This window comes from Python bivittatus, unplaced genomic scaffold (assembly GCF_059951505.1).
Source record: "Python bivittatus isolate LINGU-HERP-01145 unplaced genomic scaffold, Pbiv_v1 ctg000980_np1212, whole genome shotgun sequence".
Lineage (NCBI taxonomy): Eukaryota > Metazoa > Chordata > Lepidosauria > Squamata > Pythonidae > Python > Python bivittatus.
Window position 1 is genome coordinate 54,565,351 of NW_028277125.1, and position 21,904 is coordinate 54,587,254.

The following is a 21,904-nucleotide window of genomic DNA, read 5'->3' on the forward strand; positions in this document are numbered from 1 at the left end:
AAATTGATTTCTTGTAAGGGATTAGCACACAAATTAATTTGAAAGGGAAAAGCATGCCAAAACCTTGAAAAACAAATCAGTCAGCTGAATGCTGAATAGCTACTCCAAACAATGTGCGGCTTGGAGCATCTCAGAATATCTTAATATAAATAATCACAAAATCTCATAATCATTAAAATGTATTTGAGATAGATGTACAGATTCATTAAAATTAATACATTCTTTGACATGGATGGACACATTCATTAAAGCATATAATTCCAGTATTGCTACTAAGCCCTCAAAATGAATCTGTGTTGCTGCTAAGAAAATCCAACACACCTGCTATATAGATGTTAAATGAAGTCTTTCATGACACATTTCAATGATTTTGCTTTTTTCTACTTTCTCTCTTTTTCTATACATGTAGTAAGATAAATACTTAAGGATGTATGTATGTATGTATGTATGTATGTATGCATGTATGTGTTTATGTATGTATGTGTGTGTGTATATATATATATGTATGTATGTATGTATTCCTATACATATAGTATGATAAATACTTAAGGAATTATACACACACACACTATACATGTAAGATAAATGCTTAAGGAATTAATTATTCACACACATACAGAGAGAGAGTTAATATTCAAACACTTGATAGTCTGCATGCAATCTGAAATAATTTAGTCTAGCATCAAAATACTGCCTTATTTAAAGCTGCTGGTCATCCATTCAGTCTGGCACACAGGGGAGTGAAACAGGTGGCAGCTTTATCATGAGAAATTTCACAAATATATCCACCATAATCAATCAACACATTATGTTAACTGATAATGTGAAAGCCATTAAAATAATACAGTAACGCTTACAATTGCTGTGTATCCTTCTAAATTGTTGATGGTGTTTCCTTTTTTTTAAAAAAAAACTGTGTACCTGGCCAGGGGGTGGAATTTAGAAATCAAGCACAAGGGTGGGGGAAGTTTAAGACACTAACCTGTACACTTCCTGTGCATTAATTAAATCTGAGATGCATCATATGAGATGTGGTTTGACCATAACTTTCCTTTTTTATTGTCTTTGCAAACCTTTCTGCTATGTATTAGCATAAAAATATACTAATCAATTGTGGATAACTGCTTTCTAAAACTTAACACAGCTCCAGTGAAATAGAAGAAAGAGACAGAGAAAAAATATTTATACCATCCTCACTGCTAATCCCACAATTGAATTCATTTTTTTTTTATTTGAAGAATGCCTAGTGAGGAGATAGCAGGCATTGCTTGTATGTATGAACGATAGCATTTTTCTCTTCACTCCATGATGTATCAAGACAGTGCTAAAGAAATTGGCCATGGACTAGTTCTCATACAATTTTTGAATATTCTATTTAATTCCTCTGACAGAAACTTCAATAAACTATAAGCTGCATGTATTCTGCAGCATAATTCATTCTTTTGACAGTACTTGTACATCTGTTAAGGGTTGACACAGCAAAGAACTAGGAGGCTAGGGCATATAGATCTGCACTTCTAAGAAGACGTTTTGCTTCTTGGATGGTTAACACATTTTAGGACTGAGATGGCTTGGCTGGATTCTACTGTATTCACTGTGTACATTGATGATGCAATTATGTCAATAATTTAATTAAGATATTTAACTATTAAAAATATAATTAGCATCAATAATACAAATGGAAAATATAATTAAATTAAACAAAATACAGAAATTTCAGGTTTAAAAATAAGTCTCTCTTAGTAGAAAAGTATCAGGAGAAAACTCTAAACATTTTAGGATGTCTCTGTGGCTATAAAGCTATTTGGAATCCTTTTGTTCTCCATGAGATAAGAACAGGTAAGGGAATCATCTCTTAGAAAAGGGGGGGGGGGTGAGTCTCCACTGAACAATGAGTCACTTAGAGCAATATTGTTATGATCAAAGCACTATGGAAAGAATTCCATACACCAGTGTTTCTCAATCTCAGTAACTTTAAGATGTGTGGACTTCAACTCCCAGAATTCCCTAGCCAGCATCTTACACACATCTTAAAGAAGTCCACACATCTTAAAATTGCTGAGGTTGAAAAACTCTGCCATATACCATTCATAGTACACAACAAATCATTAGAGTGATATATGCCATCCCTGCAAGTTTTTCAATTCTGTTACTGGTATCAGAGTTTGATTTCTAAGCATGCAAAAATAGTCTCTAAGCAACTGGAGTAAGATGAGTAGGAACCCTTTAAGAGTTAACTTGCAGTCAGAAATAAGAGCTATAGAAAGACTGCCCAACGTGCTTCACAGCCTGACCTTCAGCTGAGAAAAAGCCAGATCTGCTTGGTATTGGTCTGGGGTAGCTCATATCAGCTTTTTCTTGAATCTAGAATATTAATTGAGAAAATAGGAGCATTACACAAACACACATTCCATTATCTAACATGAGAAAAATATAAATCTCCAACAGCATATATGCATACATATTCATCTTAAAAATGGAATAAAATTTGCAAAAAGCATAGACCAAAATAAATTCTCTTATTTTGAAAAGATTATTAAGCAGTAAAAATATTATACAATAAATAAATAAAAATTGTAAATTCCCCAGGAAGAGGGATAAGGAAAAACTACTATTTGCTGAGCCACTGGTTAAGTGATTCATATATACATTGCCTCCATCATTGCCTTCCCTGACCGCCTTCCTGAACGTTAAGAGAAAGGGGGAGACAACCTAGCCTCAGGAGGCTGCTGCAGAGAAGAATATCTTTCAAACCACTATAATCTGATTTCCTGCGGCGGGAGCACCTGCAGTGTTCCCTCCTAACTAGCACAAATTGGGTGCAGAATCCATCTGAAAAAGACAGCCCCAAAGGTATAACATTATTTTTACTCTATTCCAAGCAGCTTCTATATTCTCTTTTCTTATTTCTGCTTTTCTTACATCTGTTTTAGATTCATTCTGTTGGGAATTTAATCTAGAATCTAATACTTTTTTCATACTGGACTTATACTTTCTCTTCCTGCAATCATTCTACTTTCACTCCTTTCCTTTTCTTTCATGTCTATTTTTTCTCAAGATCCACTGTTGACACTACCCCAAAAATACTCTCACATTCAGAATATCTCATCACTTTGTATTCTTTGCTAATTTGCTCAGACTTTCACCATAAGTAATCATATCAATCACAGCTTTAGATTTATATAACTCCTTTGGCCATGAGAATATATGAACTGGCCTATATTTAAACCATGTATTGAAGAAAAAACCATTTTTTCCTGGGCAGAGATCAAAATCCCTAAAATGGAATTTTAAAAGTTCCAGATAACTATAGGGAAATCTTAAAGAGCTTCTCATCTTCACTGAATACAGTCCTCTACAACCTCTTAGCTTATCTGACCAAGTTCTAGCACCTCTTCTCCTAACCTTGATTTTTTTAAAAAAAAAAATTCTTATAATGGAGAAGCCAAAAAAGTTTTCACTTGTAACTGAAGGCTTCTCAGTGTGCTAGTGGTAAATTTTTAAGTACAAATCAGACTGTGTCTTGCAGAATGAAATCTGACAGGCAAAACCCTTAAAGTTACAGTTCAGATTTGAGCTTGACAAGAATTACAAATTGCATTGCAAATAAATAAAAACAAGGTTTATTTGTTCCCAGACAGAAAAGGACAGGTACACATAGGAGAGGTGAAAGACCTTACACTTTCCTTGCTGGCTTATCACGGGTGCCCCAATGCCAGTACCCATCCGTTATCTGCCTATGGTGGGATGGCTCCGGTGGACTAGGTACCAAATTACAGTTTGACCAGATTCTTTGGTAAAACTCAATAGTTATGTTCTGTACATTTGATTTTATACTTCAGTGCAGAGAAGTACTCCTGATGACAACCCCTTATCCATGGCAAGAAACCATCTTAGTCCAAAGAGCTAAAGAAAACATCTTTAACAAGCTAAGAGAAAAGGGAGAATTATAAAAACTACTTGAAGCAAACATGTCCCAAATAACAGTAAGCTGATTTACAGGCACCCTAATAGGAGTTATAAATCAAACAAATTAAAACACTAATTAGCTCATTATACTGCAGGTCTAGGACCTTGGTTCAGTCTTTGCTCCTTATATTTGATTGACAACTTCCTTGTCAGAAGGGAAAACAAGAGAGAAAAATACACACACATACACACACACATTAAGAAAAATGCTATTTAAGTTATGAAAATTCTGACTTATATAGAATCAGAAACGATAAACAGAGATATTCATGTGCAGTGCAAAAAAAGTTAATGTAAACAGTGTATGAAGATCAAGATTTCTATATTCCTACACATTTTTAAAGTAAAACCTGGAGACTATTTGAAGTATTTTCTTTAGAAAAGTTCTCCTGATATCTACTCTACTATATGTTCAGTGCCAAAAATGAATATTTCTATTCTCTTACCTGTTTAAATTTTAATGTATTTTTATTTTTCTTCTTTATTTGATATTGCCATTTTTAGTTAATTTTATAACTGCTGGTATTAAAGTTATTTAACTCTTGTTTCCATTTGCTTTAGCTTTCCATTATTCTTGTAATTATCTGAACCTGTTTTAATAGTCTATATTAAGATTTGTTTCATGCTGCTGTTTTAGATTTGAATTTTTATACATTTGCTTTAAAAATATGAAAGGAAGCCACGTTTGAAAAAAAACATATAAATTCTTAAATAAACATATTCCAATTCTAAGTTTTTCACCCACTAAAATTAGAATTGGATACCAGCAATCTTTACTTACTGTTTATTTAGTACATCTCATGAAATGATGCCCAGACCTTCAAAGTGGCCCAGTAACAAAATAAAGATTTTGTTAGCAAGTTGCAGCAAGTCTTGAACACTTGTGCTCCTTCTTTCCATCTTTTCCTCTTTGCCACTCCAACTTTCAAATGCCATTTGAAAACAAACCAGCATCAGATATAAAACTTTGATCCTAAGTTTTTTCACTACCCATATACATTTCACTGGCACTAAGAGTTTTCAGGAACTATGGTTACTTTCAAATTTGGAAGCAGAAGTTGTTAATCATCTCAGTGATTATCCACCACTGCTTAGCTAAGAAAAGTACTTAGCTATCTAAGCACATTTCTTTAAAAAAAAAAGGAAGATATGCAACAACTATCAGAAGAGATAGTCCAGGACATTCAAATGCAGGATTCAGGCCCAGCCAAATTTATTATCACAATTTGCAAAACCAATACATACTCATTTTACTCTATTAAAGAAAGAGGTCATATGCAAGCAACTTGTATGCACAAATATTTGTATGAAAATTACAGAACTGTTATGATTCAAAAAGAAAGTAACCCTTGTTGTTCACCATAATTTCCTTCTTTTTATTATTTCCCCCTCCTCTCAAAAAACAAAACAAAAAAAACAACCCTTTAGCAAGATAAGATAAAATAAGATTTATTTCCATGGATGTAATATAAGGAAGCAGAAGAGAGAGTCCAGGGCATTCAAATGCAGGATTCAGGCCCAGCCAAATGTATTATTTTGTTTGCACAGAGTAGTTGATAAATAATACCTGCCTGTTTTATCTGTGATATTCTTCTCAGAACGAATGCTTTGCTTATACATGGAATATGATGAAATATGCCAATGATTATTTCTCAAAACAAGAAACAACTGAAATGAAGACATGAGAAAACAGTATTTGTTAAAACTTTCTGAAGAAAAAAAGTAACAATCCAAGCCAATGTTCAATTAATTTTCCATATGTTAACAAAAATAGATGTATATTTACACTTTATAATATTACACTCAAGCATTCAAATGCCATAAGTGAATTAAAGCACCAAGTGTCCATGGGGATAATCTGAGTCCAGAGGTCAGCATGATTTTCCAAAATATGAATTGGATTAATTCAAAGGTAATCCAACTTTTGGAGAAACAAATGCTACTTTTTTGTAGCTAATCTGAGGTCTTGGAAAAATGTTACCCATTGTGGATATTGCAGGATCCTTTTCTAATCAAACCCAGTACAAACTAATGGAGTAAAACTGCTCTATTTGCTTAGATAGTAACTTGTAAAAACAAAATGTTACAGAAATATAAATTAAATTTGAATGTCTCCTATAAGGTCATGATTTCCTACAATTAAATGTCATTCTGTTACATTTCACAGGAGGGGTAGTAAGAGTTCAGCGAAACTTCAGTTCTTTTTCTGAGAAGTTAATCCATGTGGGAGATAAACTACATGCCTTCTGAAGATCATCTCTGCATTTTGTTGGTCCTTAACTAATTTCCCAACTTTTTTTCTTTCTGAAAACTTTGCTTTTTGAGATTCCATAAGCCCATTTGGTAGAGTTCAATGCCACTAAAACATATGTCCTCAAATGCTTCTTATCTAGTTCCTGATCACATTCACTGACTTTACTTCTGTCTTGGCTCCATGTCTCATAGTCTCAAGCCCTAGGGTATCTACTATCCACAAACAAAATATTGCCAGTTTCAGATATACATTTGATGTTATATCTAATGCCCAAAATTAATTCTGCCAATTAGCAATCTAATGTTTCTTCCTTTCATTCTTTGCAAGTGAGATAGTAGAATTTTCATAGGCTAACATTTGCTGTCATAAAAAGCATGCTTCCAATATCCATATTTTTTTTCTACAAAAGGAAATGTAGAAGAATCCAGCTGGAAAAAAATAGAAAGTGTGAGAAAGAGCCTTGGAACAGCCCAACCTTAACCTTGTTGTCTTTAAAGGGGAGCACTGAAGGTTTGGGACAGGCTTTCAAAGTTCCATTAATATACCTTACATCAGTACAGGAATATTCCTGAAATCCTATTCCTGCAGTGGTTGTTTCTTGACCTGATTGATCTCATAAGGAAATCTCATTACTCTCTCACACATAAGCATTGAATTGTGCTTTTATTCCTTAACAATGGCCACAGATGTCAAGAGGCATCAAGAGTGTGTGTGTGTGTGTGTGTGTGTGTATAATATGGGGTGGGGGGGTGTGCATGCAAACGTGTGTGTGTGTGTGTGTGCGCATAGAATCCACACAGTGCCATGATCAACTAATACAGCAATTAGGTCAAGATAGGAGTGGCTCCACAACTTGTGCCAACCAGTATTCTCCTGGAAGTCTACTGGAATAGCTATTCATACTATATATTGCACAGCAAGGCAAATATAGTATTTGTTGTTGTTGTTCAGTCATTAAGTCGTGTTCAACTCTTCGTGACCCCATGAACCACATTGTGCCAGGCCTTCCAGTCCTTCACTGCCTCCCTGAGTTTGCTCAGTTTCATGCTCATTGCTTCAGTGATGCTATCTAACCATCTCATCCTCTGCCGTCCTCTTCTCCTTTTGCCTTCAATCTTTCCCAGCATCAGGGTCTTCTCCAAAGAGTCCTCTCTTTGAGTATGGTTTTTAAGGGGAAAAAGAACTGGCTAAAGAACTGAAATCAGAAATATATATATATATATATATATATATATATATATATATATATAATGTCTCTAAATATTGTGCATTTGTCACAGTACAACACAGGGAAAGTTAGAAACTAATATTTATATGTTTTTAGTTTTTCAACAACAACAAATAGTGGAGATTTTGACACTTAGCTCAGAGATTCAAATCTTTTCTCAAATTGGTTCTCATATTGTTTCTCACATTGTTAAAATAATTTAATGAACTTTGTTTTTTATGGTTAATTTGTCATCAACAATACATTTAGCACTAACTGTACAATCTCAGCATTACCAATTTTCATCACAGCTGATGGATATGAGAACCATATCTGAACCATCCTGTTTTCCCTTCCCTTCTTTCTCATGCCTTTCTGTGTCACTGATTTTCTTTAGATTATTGACTATTATAAATAGGAGGTTAGGATTCTGTAAGAAGCTCTTGCAATATTTTAGGTTGAAGAGTGGGTTGGACAATGCTTTAGATAAATACATGTTTCAGAAACCACACATACTTAAATTTAAAAGTCCAAAATATTACCCTTTCTATGTACTCAGTTCCATATAAATACAGAGCTGATTGTGAAGCAGTAGTATGCAGTAAACAAACTAGATCAAAGGGTTAATAAGGTACATGGTTAATATGGCCATCTGTTAAATGTTATCTGACTCTCACATATACAGACTAGGGTTATTACATCTTAGCTTGGCAAGATATTGTACAGCCCAGCCATTCAACCAATTGACAGGGCAAAGGGAATAAGATGTCAAACACTTTTTATAAGCACAGTTATATTTATTGGTTCTATTCAGATATAATGCAGTTAACAAATGGCAAATAAAACAAGTGTTAATAGATAATACAAAAGAGGACTTGGGGTTTTCATAACAATCTGTAGAGAAGCAATCCAGAGTAACTGTTTCCAAGTAACATTATATCAAATTTTTGGATGCTGACAAGAATTAGATATCTCACTGCAAATAACTGCTTCCCTTTTTGAATAAACACACATGCAGAGAGAGGAATATATATTGCTGCAAAGCTGTTTGCTCCTTAAATACTAAAGACTCTGATTCATTCCTATGCAAAATAAAACTGAAAGATATATTTTCTAGTTAGGCTTTTGGGGAGCTTAAGCTGTTCAAGTGTTAAATGTTTTGAGACCAAATATATTTTCTTTAAATGCCAGAAACATCAGTTTACTACTTAACTATGCCATACCATTTTCTCTAATCTTGAATCACTGAGCAGCTCCTTAATATGGAAAAGCACAATGAGACAAGTTCCTCACTGACATTTCATATCAGTCACAGGGATTGCAATAGACATAAATCTTTATAGAACTAACACTTCATTATTAAGACACATCACATTTCCTAGAAGCATAATATTTCCCCCGTTTTAGCTACTTACTAAAATTATTACTCATTTCAGACATTATACTAAGGCAGAGATGAAGACTTGGATGTGTTCTCAGAGAACTCAAAAGAGTTATCAGCATAGAGTAAATGTTTATTTTTATTTATTAAATTAGTATGCCGCCCATCTCCCCCAGAGGGTGACTCTGGGTGGCTCACAATGAAAGTAAAACTTGAAAACAACTAAAAATATAAATATCCACATTAATCAGTTAAAAAGTCAAACTATATAAAAAATGTTAATATTATAGAATATTAGTATTCTGTTATAGTAGTATAATATTATAATAGTATAATAATAGTATAATATTAAATGGAGAGTAACCATTTAAATCAGTCTAAATGGATGTACATGAAATCAAATCAAATTTGGTTTTTGAAATGATTGCTGGATAAATTGGGGGCAATCAGACCCCCGGCACACCACTCAAAGGGCAAGTAAGCCCGTGGCCCAGAAAATGTTGTACATCAATTCATTTAGACAATCATTGATTTCTTTGGTTTTCATTTAATGTGTGCTATATGATCCCAGCCATTGTAAGTTATAAATCATGGTTTATCAGTTAATATTTTATGGGGACATGGCAGTTATGGTTTATTCAATAAAACATGGTTAAATATTGTTTAGCAGACTGTGTGAACTCAGCATTTTCCTGAAAATAATTCCCACCTGATTTTAATGGTCATGGATTACATAAAGGCAGCAATTTCAAATAACCTAAAGATGGTATAAATATCTCTCTATCTATATCTAAAATTCCTGCAGTATAGATACTTCCACAAAAGAACCAGGAGAGAAAAGTCAATGATATAAGAAGGCCAAGTGGAGCAGGGAAGTAAAAATGGTTTTTTAGGCCTGAAGTAAAGTTTCTTTGGGTTGAGCTTGATTCCAGCTGCCTTCCTTGACTTGTCCATTTGGTTTTCTTTGCAACAAAATGGAAGTGATTTACTAATGGGTTGTTTTGTTTTGTTTTCCCACTCTAGCCTATGGGTCTGATTATTTCCTGATGGTTTTCCATCTTAAGTACTAGCCAGGTTTGATCCTGCTTATTTTCTGATATCACCCAAAATGAACCAAATACTGCCACCTGCTGGGCTTTTAAAGTTTTTTAAACACATGACTTGACTGCCAGAAAGCAGTTTCCAACCATTTTTGTCCTTACTGACACTCATTGGACATACATAGCCATTATAGTTCATTATAAATCTTATTTATAGTTTTACTATAAATCTTAAATTCCACAGGGAATTGTACTTATATGCTATTGTGCTTCTTATCAGGTTTTTGCAGTTCATTATTTGATCTTCCTTGACCCAGAAAAAGCTTGGTTAGATACGAAGCAATGGCCCTCAATACAGATTTAGCAGGACTTATCCAAAACTCTGACTTGGTATGCCCTAGGTCTTAACAGGTCTTTTGCCCTGCTGGAAAATTAATGTTGGTAATTTCCACCTTAGTTTGCATACAACACATTCTCAGTCAATCCCCAGATCCAGATTAGAACAAGGGCACATACCATTCAATACCCCTAGCAAAAAATAAAGCTTGATATTTGTTTATTTAGTAAACATCAGGAAACTTCAAAAACAGATAACTGACAAAAACAGGACAAAAGGCAGGCAAAAGCAAGGAGAAAGAAACATGACATGAAAACAAGAGATAAAAGGACAGAGAACTTAATAAAAACAATTTACAGGAAGTCCTTGAGTTACAACCATATGTTTAGTGACCATTTGAAGTTGCAGTGGTGCTGAACGAAGGGACTAATGACTGGTCCTCAAAGTTCTAGCCATTGCAGCCCTCGCAGTCACATGAACAAAATTTAGGTGCCTGGCAACCAGCTCACACTTACAACCAGTTGCAGCATCTCATGGTCACATGATTGCATTTGCACCCTTCCCTGTTGGCTTCCCCCAAGCAAAGTCAATGGGAAGTTGGAAGGAAGGTCGCAGGTTGCTGGGGTAAGTCTCCCTCCATTCCGCCTTTCTTCGCTCACTCACACCAACACCACGCCCTCTTTCCCTGGCCTCCCTGTGCTTGCACACACATATGGACATGCACACCCCATGCCTTCTTTCCATGGCCTCCCTCCAATCACATGCGCTCTGCACCCTCTTTACATGGCCTCCCTGCAATCGCACACACACACAAACGCACACATGTACCTCATACCCTTATTCCTTGGCCTCCCTGCGCTTGCATACAAGCATGCATGTATCTCACACCCTCTTGCCACAGCCCCCCTGCATACACATGCACACACATAGCCCGTGCCCTCTTTCCATGGTCTTCTTGCAATCACATGCTTCCTGTGCCCTATTTCCTTGGCCTCTCTACTATCACATGCACCCTGCGCCCTCATTCTCTGACCTTTCTGAGCTCACAGCACACTGAGCATACCCTCCCCAACTTGGGCGCACTTTCTCTGGACCTCCCAGGGCCTCCCCCACTCCCCTGCAGCACCCTGTGCTCCTTATCTGGGACTCCCTCTGCTTCCCACTTAACAACCTGTGCTTCTTGGGTTAAGACAACAACCAGGACTGCCTGGATTGCTGTTGCTAAGCAATGTGGTCACATGATGTCGTGCTTTACAACTACATTGCTTAGCAACAGCAATCCCCGTCCCAACTGTAGTCGTAACCCAAGGACTATCTGAATGTTATCTATATATATATCTTATACACTGAAAAACATAGAACTTTTCAGTTCCACTGCAAATAACACTGGGGAAAATTAGCATGGACAATCCCAAAGGAAATGGCCTTTGCTTGTTCTGCAGCATTAAAGAAACATCTTGGTGACTGGACATGTCCATCTCAAAGGAGAGCCTTTAACTTTGCCTAATTTACAGGAAGTCCTTGTTTAGTGACTGCAAATGATTCCAGCAAAAAGGTTGCTAAGCAAGATGGTGGCTAAGCAAACCACATGACTAAGAGAAAGAGAGAGAGATCCAAAGATTGCTGGTTGCTGCCATCTCATTCAGATAAAGTTCTCTCATGCAGTGTCCTGTGCCTGCCCTGTTTTTCCCCTTGTTTTACTGCCTGGGAGGGAGGAGAGATTGCTTAAAGAAGCTATCTCTTCCTGAGCTGCTTTTCTCCACCTTACAGCACTTTCTAAAAAGTGCTAATGGCAAGTTAAGAAGCTCAGCTCTGTGACCTTAATTAGTTGATTAGAACCCTTCCACTGGCTAAGAGCTGCTGCCTGAAACTGACCAGATCTTAATCAGTTTCACACTAAAAGCTTTTGTTGCCATAAATGTGTGAACTGGTCAGAAAATGAATTTTTTATTACCACTTATTACCACTGTATTTGCAAACAGACGCTATTTGAGGCAGTTGTTAAATGAGGACTACCTGTAATGTCCTGCCTTCCTCCTTTTTAAAAGGACCACAATGTTCCAACCAAAAAACAATTTTGCTAATGGAAAAAGAAAATAGAGGAAATAGAAACAGTTTGTCCTCTTACAATACCCTTTTTACACACTTGCCATATTGAATTAATAATTCCTTTTCTGACTCATAGTCATGCAAGATCGGACAAGGAGTTCACTTGCTTCCTTTTAGCAAACAGCTCAATAAATATTTCTAGAAAGGTTGCCAAATTTCTTGCAATTGCTATTGCTGTGAGATGATTAATTGTATAGCAACCTGCTGTTTTCCCTAAGCTGTTTTTGCTAATTCCTTTTTTTAAAATGCTTTTTGCTTAGTCTCCTAATTGTTTTAATACATATGGCAATTTAGTTTTGTCTTTTTCAATTCATCCTTTGACTGTAAATTTAACATTCTAATTTTAATACTTCCTGGTTTTTTTCCTCTTGTTCTTACCCGACTGTGTTGGTCTGCACTGTATGCTTGACATATTAGTCTTTTTACAACATTCAGAATAGATGAATTCTCCCTTATTCAATTTTGTCGATCCAGTTCTGAATACATTTTGAATTACTGATTTTTTAAACAAATACATTTTTTTTCCCTCAATCAAATTCAGTAGCTATAATTCCCATGTGAGAGGAATGTGCCTGGTGTTAGTTGTTAAAGATAAGCAGCCTGCCAGAAAAAATTCTAACCCAAAACTACAATCATAAATGAATATGAAGTTATTAAATCCAGAATTTTAACAATAATCACTTAAGCTGTCCTATTTGATTAAAAAAAATTATACATTATTCCATCCTATAGGTGAAGAAATTAGCAAGTTTGTATAAAGTCTTATAAAAATTAATTTAACAAAATTCTTATTCATAAAATGATATCTACATAGGAATAGGAGAAGATACATCAGATCAAATAGGGACTTTATCAGTTACTAGTTTATTTTGTTTATGACTTAAAGAAATATAATGTCTGAAGTCTACAAAATATAGATGGTCCATGGTATTTGTTATATTATATCCCCTTTATCAGTACTGTTGAAATGAAAATCAAATATCTGTATGTTGAAATATATTGAAAAAGTCAAAAGTTCAATGGGGTGTACTTACTTTTTTACATCCTTTCACATCTTGACGTTGCTGTCAGAATTCTGCCCCAGTGTCTAGAGGCTATGGAGGCTTGGATAGGAAAGAACAGGCTTCAGCTCAATCCTGCCAAGACTGTGTGGTTGTGGGTTTAGTGCCACACAGAATCAGAGAATTTCCATCCTTGACTCCAAGCAGGGTGGCGTTGCCCCATTCAAGATTCAGTAAGCAATTCGGGAGCCTCCTGGATGGACAGCTCCTGCTTGAGGAACAGGTAGCAACTGTGGCCTTGGGCCTTTGCACTGCTTCATCTTGTGGGCCAGTTGACCTGCTTCTGGACTGGGCGGACCTGTTCATGGTCACTCACATCTTAGTCATCTCCCAGTTGTATTATTGGAATGCATTTTAAATGGAGCTGCCCTTCAAGACCATCAGGAAATTAGAGCTAGTCCAGAATGCAGCAGTGTGGGTAGTTATGGGTGCCCACTTGATACCATTGCTCTGCAAGCTGCATTGGCTTCCAGTTGGCTTCTTGGTGCAATTCAAGGTACTGGTAAGGTTATACTGTGAGGGGATACTCCAGGACTCTTCACTGAAACAATGCCATCTTGTGGGACCCAGGAGACAAGCCTTTCTGGTGATGACCCCTGTGGAGTCCTTGGGGTTCTCTGAGCTTGGTTTTTTCTTGCAAACGTTTCATGAAATGTGTAGCTCAGGGTTGAACTGTGGAGTCCTTGGGGTTCTCTGAGCTTGGTTTTTTCTTGCAAACGTTTCATGAAATGAAACGTTTGCAAGAAAAGAACCAAGCTCAGAGAACCCCAAGGACTCCACAGTTCAACCCTGAGCTACACATATTTGCCTCCATTGATGACCCCTGTCTTATGGAATGACCTTCCTCCTCATATTCAGACGGCTCTGATCCTGCTGGCCTTTAGGCCCGGCTCTTCCCCCGGCCTTTGGGTCATGATGTGCCAGAGCCCTGATTGAATGATGGTGTTATTGCTGTTTGGGTCATCAACTTATGTAGTATTATTGTCTCTTGATGTATGTAGTGCAGTTTTGTATACTTTTGGTTAGGTGTTGTTGCATTTTCCTTCTGTAAGGCGCCCGGAGTTATCTCAACTGAGTTTGGCAGCCATATAACTGTTTTAAATAAATAAATGGTCACATGAGAGAGAGAGGGAGGGAGGGAGGGAGAGCACTGGATAGTACCATTTCAAACTGCAGGTGAGGAGAGAGACTTTGAATCCTCACCCCTGTCATAAAAAGCTTTCAGTCCATAGTACATTACATAACCAGGACAGAGATTTAGTTAGCCGCCTGTCATATGTTAGTTTAATAGATGCCAGGCCTTTGTTCATTAATCAGGGGGACATTAATGTCACACCCACACCTGCAGTCTGATGTGGTTTCCTCCAGATTTCTCTGTATGACCTCTGTGGACAAGGCTTCTGTATTGTAGTTCCACAGCCAAAACACTCACTCAAAGTCACTCACTCTTTTCCTCTCCTCACGCTCCAAAACGCCTCAAAATGAACCTAGACTCCTTGTTCCAGCAAATCTTCCTCACAGAACAGAAAGCAGAAGAAAAGCGGTGCCTGATGCACCAAGGTCAGGGCCTGCCCTTGTTTAATTTAGGGCCATGACATGTGATTGTCTTATCCTGTGACTTTAAAACAATGTTTCTCAGCCTAATTAATCCTCTCCCCACCCAGTGCTGCGTTTTACTTTGTCTTGCAGTATTTCCTGCAACCAACTTTGTTTATTTATTTAAAACTTTTACCTGCTGCTTCCCATTCCAAATTCTCAAAAAACATAATTCTCAATTTAAATCAAATTTAAAGTCTGAACATATTTCAAATCAATAGGAAACACCTGAACCTGCTTGTATTATATTTGGGTGTGTTCCTTGCCTATGGTATGGATTTAAGGTAGTTGTGGGACAGTCAAAATCATAAGCAACTTTTCATTATGAAATAAGCTTTTAGCACTCATGGCTGCCAAAGGAACACTGGAAAACATGAATTTGTTCCTGAGGATTTGAAAAGTATGGTAAGAGTTTTAACTGTCATGGGACTGAATGCCTTCAGAATATTTGCAGATCAACATTTTTAGTATTAGGGAAAGTTCAAAATCAGTTAGTGTTCTTCTGGAATACTAAATGCAAGGTATTTAAGATTGTGCTTAAGGTTGAACATGCATTTTTTAAAATTTGTTAGTAGTCATTCATATTTTTATAGTAATTTTATTAAAAATTACAATTTTTAATTGTACAATTACAAAAATAAAAACTAACTAAAAAAGAAAAGAAAAATAGAAAAAATAGAAAGTGCAGAAAAGAAAAAATAGAAAAAGAAAAAAGAAGGAAAAAAAATAAGAATACAGTACAGAAAAAGAAAAGAAATATATAAAGAAATGACTTCCCCCTTCATAGTAGGTATAAACAATTTTAGTAACTTATCACCCTCTCTTAAAATACAATAAATGATCTCTTCTTCCCAAATCCCATCTCTTATCTATAAACAAGCCTCGTTGTTTCCATCCTGATCAGCAAAAGTCCATTAAGGGTTACCAGAGATAACAACATATCTATTTTAATCTTGATCAAATAAACCAACTTTATATTCTTTTTTTTATTAGTTTTTATTTTTGTAATTGTAAGTTTTAATAAATATATATATTTATGCTATCTAATCACCCTTTTGCTACTTATTCCAAAATATATATTTTTAAAGTCCTTAAACTTGTATTTAAAACATCTTTTGCTAAGGATTGAAGGAAACTCACCTGGTGCTATAAAACTTGTTGATCCAAAGGTTCCTAATAGCTGAAAAGCAGTTAACAAGCAATTTCTGAAAGCGATTAGAAAAGAAAGTATGCGAACTCAGTATCCTTTTGAAGACTCCGAATGTAGTTTGAGCAACATGGCTATTCCTTCATCTCCCAGAGCTCAAACCCACTGGAAACCGCTGCCTTGCAGTCTCCTCACAAGGAGCAACTGTCTGGAGCACTAGTAGGCAATCTGAAGTCCTCTCCTTCTCCAGAGAAGAATTATGAAGAGCTGTCTACTCGCTGGCTCTTCATTCCACTGCAGTCATGGGCTCCACAGAGCAGAGCCATCTTAGTGGAACCATCTTCAGTTCGCCATTTCTTTTCCAAAAGTCAGTAATAATTCATGCATTCTCCTCTCATGTTATTGTATCAAGAGAAGAACTGGGCAGTGTATTGTAGCCTTGTCCTGACATTGTCACCTTCCTGGCCCCTTCATACATGTTAGGCAGGAATCTTTATAAGAGTGGAAGCCTAAATACATAAAGCAGGCTAGCCTCTGATACGAATGGAGAGAGGCCAAGAGTATGCAGAAGTGCCCCAGATTCCCTCACCTGATTGAAAGATGTTACTACTCAAAGAAGCCCCAGTCTTTTGTTGTGGTTGTGGTTGTGCTTCTTCTTCTTCTTCTTCTTCTTCTTCTTCTTCTTCTTCTTCTTCTTCTTCTTCTTCTTCTTCTTCTTATTATTATTATTATTATTATTATTATTATTATTATTATTACTGGTACTCATTTTCTCCAAGTTTGCTTTAGCGATCTAATTAAACTTCCCCTGCTATTTCAAAACCACATATATTTTTTAGAATTGGCACAACACTGGTAACTTTAGATGCCCTTTTGAAACCAAGGAGTTGAATAAAAGAACATCACAGAAATCATGAAGAATTATGATATCATAACAATGTTTTGTATTGTTTAATTGCCAGATGGTAAATTGTTTATTTCCTTTCTGTATTAGGACTTGGAACTGATTTTAGAAAACTGGAAAAAAAATCTTTTTTTTTTCATACCCTTCAAAAATTCCTGGCTCGTCAAAAGTACTGTAGGTTTTTATTCTCTGGATTGAACTTATTCCAAATGTAGGACAGCCTACTGAGTTCAGAAAAGGCTGTGTGATTTTTCTTAAAATTGATTAGTCATGATTTATTAACAGTGACACTTATAATGAATTTGCCACCATAAGATGTCCTTCATTGATTAAATACCTTTATTTGAGGTTTTTTAACTATTTCATATTTATGAAAAAATAAATTTTATAATTATTTCCAAAATATATTCTATGTATCAAATGTTCGTTGTATTACAGTAAAACAGGAAATAAGCCAAAAGCAAGAAAAAGTTAAGCAAATTACACAACAACTTGGTGAAGAAAAACAAAAATTGGAAATTGAAGTAAGGGCAATAGTTTTTTATTAATGTCTTAGTATTATTTTGACAACTAGTATCTTTTACTGTTTTCTATTTTCTTTTTGTTGTATACCAAATTGTTTATATTTATATAAAAGCAATATATAAATACTGTAAATAAATAAATAGGTGGAATTTGTAATGGTGTTAGTACTGCAGAACATAACCCTTTTTATAGTATTAGCAGTGATCACTGGTAATATTGTAAAGGCAAAGAAGATACAAATGAACTGAAGATAAGGTCCTTCAATTTGCATGCTCAAATTCTGAAATTCTTGACATTTTCCTAGTCAAATTTAGGAAGAATATAATACTACACAGAGAGGAAGGAAGGAAGGAAGGAAGGAAGGAAGGAAGGAAGGAAGGAAGGAAGGAAGGAAGGAAGGAAGGAAGGAAGGAAGGAAGGAAGGAAGGAAGGAAGGAAGGAAGGAAAATTCTCTTATCCTTGGTGTTTATTGATATTAAATTTTGTCATGTTTCTTGATAGTGATTAAATCTGGACATCAAGTTAAATCATAGTGTAAGATGACAAAAATGAGCCAGATAATGTGATAACATTATCCATTAATTATGTTTTGGGTAATAACTGAAGTATGAATAATTGTAATTAGAAACACAGTTTTCTGATCTCATCCTTACAGCCATTCTAGAAGGGGACAGGCTGACCTTGCAACCCTGAGATTTGTTGTGGCTTTTAAGTTATGGTTTAATGTGATGCCCATACATAAACATTGCAGCCCTTACCACAGCTATCATGTAGAGAACCCTAAGAAGTTCTCCCAAGGATGTTCAGAAAAGACACCCAGGCGTTCTTAAAGAAAAACAGAGCTTTAGAAGACTCCCAAATTTTCTTCTTCAATTCCTTGCAAGTTAAGAAATTTGTTTTGATTGCATTAGCTTTCATTGGAGGGTTAAAACTTCATAAAAATGGGCAGATCGTTTTTACAGGCCCTCTTAGACCGCCTTGGAAAAAAATTAGGAGAGATTCAAATTGCAAGAACTCAGGGGACTTTTTTTTTACGTTAGTCTGAGACAGGCTTCAAAATTTTCCATCTCTATAGTTTCATTTCAGTGAACAGCATATTGTAAACAAATCATATAGATATAAAACCTATCGCTTCTCGGCCTTTTGGCTAAGATCAAGTGTGTGTGTGAAACCTATAGCTGCTATCTAATTGCTAAGGCTATTTAAAAACAATATCTTTCTTTCAATTAGTAGACTGTCCAGCTCTATCTCATTTTTTAATATTGGGTGAGTAATTTTTTGTTTAATGCTGAAGACTATAAATAAGCTAGAAAGATATAATATGAATATACAGACTCCACAGGGTTTATCAAAAGATTGTGTTAGAATACAGTATGTTCACAGTATGTGAACATTACATATTGATTTTTTCATGACCCCCGATTTAGCAGTAAACCAAGGTCACAGAACAGGAACCCCATTGTCCTTTCTGAAACATTACAGGAACTGTATTGCCATTTTTGCCAGGGTACACAATGACATTCATTCTGTCGCTGCTTGTAAACTAATTTATGACAATCATAATTCTATGTGTATATCACTAATTTGCTATTGACTCATTCCGATTTACAGTTTTGGTTTCCATGGTAGATACAGAAGGTTGTGAAAGTGGGAAAACAATTATTATGAATTACAAATGAGGAAAGCTAGAAAAGCATTCTTAAACCAATTATAACTTTAAACCCACATAATTAATTACGTAAAGGTCAATGCACATTAACTTATATATTTGGCTAGTCTCAATTTATTTTTTTCAAAAGTCTGTGCATGCACTTACAATCCCATAAAATCCAATATTCATTGCTTCTGCTGGATGAAATAAATACAGAACACCATTATAATTCTCAGCACTTATCAGTTTTGGGATAGTGCAAAAACTTAACATATGCTCTTCTAGTGCAGTGTGTATTAAGTTGACTGCAGTTCCACTCTAAATTCCATTTCCAGATTGCTCTACAAATATTACTTCTAATTTTCATGCATTCAAGACTTTATAAATAAATATAGAAACACAGAGAAAAAAAAGCTCATGTGGCTGAACCTTAGAGTTAAAAAACAGTTTGACATTTATTTGGCAGAGACTGCTTATGATCAAGGAAGTATACATTTTTGGTATGTTTTTGTGAAAAACTAGGTAGCATGTAATTAGAACTTTGAATTATAGCATTTCACCTTTCAAGGTTCAGCACTTCCTTTTCAAAAATACTGCTCTCAAGAATATATTGTGTAGGTAGTTTAGGACACAGCTGATCTCACCAGTATAATCTAATATAAATGTAGTTACTCCTTGGCCAGCATGTCCCATTTCTTTAATGACCAAAGAGAGAAAGTCCTTCACTAACAGTGTGTATAGCAATAGGCTGCACTGGCTGGCTCTGTTTCTTCTTGACAGCGAGCTATTTCCAAGGCACTTGCAATCAAGCAGTCTCAGATGCAAGGAGAAGCAGCCAACCTGAACTGGAGAGGGTTTGGCTGCAAGAGTTTTGGAAGGCAAAAACAGCCAGATCTGTATCTCCAAGGTTCTTCTGAAATTCAGAGGTTGTCCACCTGCAGGAGACTGCCAATTTTAAAAGGGTTGATTTATTTTGTTCAGTTGGAAGGGAAACTGCCTTTCTCCTGCATGACCAGAAGAAGATAAATTGAATGCTAAGAAGAGAAGAAATATAACTTATATGTGGTCTCATCCTAGCTTGGAGTACTGTGCCCAATTTGTTAGTGTAAATATGTTTGGCTTAACACACATCTCAAATCAAGGGTCTTGTCTCTAATCTGTTTTGCTCCTTGAACTAGATCATAGCCTTCAATGAGGTTTAAACAATTAAAATGTCAATAAGAAAAGTATGTAAGTGTGCGCTTAGTGATATAACAGGTGGGGGAGGAAAATGGTGGCTAAGTTAATTATTCATCTTGCTCTTGTGAAATATAATTGTTTTTAGAAGCATTCAGTCATTAAACTTCTATCCTTTCAAATGCGCTTTTCTTATATTTGAACACATCTAATTTCTACCCTGTTTAAAACAGTTGCAGAGACACAGAGATGACCTTGGAGAAATTATTCAGAAAAAATGGTTACAAAAACAAAAGCATGCTTAAAGCTCAAGAAACAGAGAAAGCGTTAGAGAGAAGCTAGACTGTTTCCACCGCAATTCACTGGGGTGTAAGAGGGAGGGAAGGGAAAATACAGACTTTCAAGATTCTGTTACTATAGCTTGTATCAGTAGAGTAGAGTTCCAATCAAACCTGTGGAGTCTATTTCCTTATCTGGCCTACCTCAAAGGGCTGGCAACAGTGAAGATGTTGAGAGAAGAACATTCTCTTTCCATTGCTTTAACTTGGAGGGGCTTCTAGAATTCAATCCATTACCCACAGCCTGCTGAAGAAAATACTTGCTTTTTGGACCTATAAGGGATTACTTGTAAGATATTCAATTATAGATTCCCCATTATTTTGACTTTAGACGGTGGGCTTCTTTTAGAAGAAAAGGATTTGAGATTTCAGCCTATCTTGATTTTTTTATTAAATAAGACTGAACAGTCTGTTTTACCTCAATCGGTATCATTCATATCATTTCTGTAATGGCAAATCTGACTACCCTTATTTGCCCCATGCTCCTTCCTGAAATTTACAAAAGGAACCACAATGTATGTTAAATAAATAAATAATGCAGTCTTGGCTTAGTTAAATCATACAATGTTAAATTCAGTACACTTTGAGTCATAACTAAATTTCAACCCAGATTAGAGTAATAATGAATTACAGCCTGTGAAAATTTGACCACATATTATTACGATTATTTTGTAAACTTTTAAGAAAATTTAATATCAATAATATCAGTTTTTAAAATCAGTTTTTAAACTCAGTTTTAAAATCTTACAAAGATATTCATATGTATAACTTCTGTCTAACAACAGACTACAACAAAAAATACTACTTGTATTTAGTTTCATAACATTTTTTATGTTTTATAGGCTCGGTTGCTATCTGAAAAGCTCTTTAACTTGGAACTTTTCAAGAAACGGGAAGAGAGTTTAGAAAAACAGAAAGCTGACCTTCTAAGGCAGAAGAATATTAATCTTGAAGCATATGTACGTTTCCAGTCACATTTTAAATAAGTACTAGCCAATCTTTTTAGAACCACAGTTATCCTAAAGGTGTGGGGTTCTACTGAGGCAATTAATGGGTTCCCAACCCATCAATTAAAGATCATTGATTTCTATACAATGTTAAAGTTTTATTTGACACAATCATATATTATCAGTTACTGATAAATTGCTAGCATTGGTTGCCTAAGGTAGGTAGGTAGAAGACATGTGAGGGAACTCAAGAGTAAATAAC

General features: G+C 35.6%; 1 protein-coding gene across 5 annotated transcripts in view; it reads left to right on the plus strand.

Moving 5' to 3' along the window:
• Window positions 1-21,904, plus strand: part of CCDC172 (coiled-coil domain containing 172) — a 74,676-nt gene that overhangs the window by 22,755 nt on the left and 30,017 nt on the right. For all 5 annotated transcript variants that reach the window (XM_088132693.1, XM_088132695.1, XM_088132696.1 and 2 more), the window contains one exon: window positions 21,538-21,654. In XM_088132693.1, the coding sequence (XP_087988819.1) occupies window positions 21,538-21,654 (117 nt within the window). The remainder of the gene's footprint in view (window positions 1-21,537; window positions 21,655-21,904) is intronic.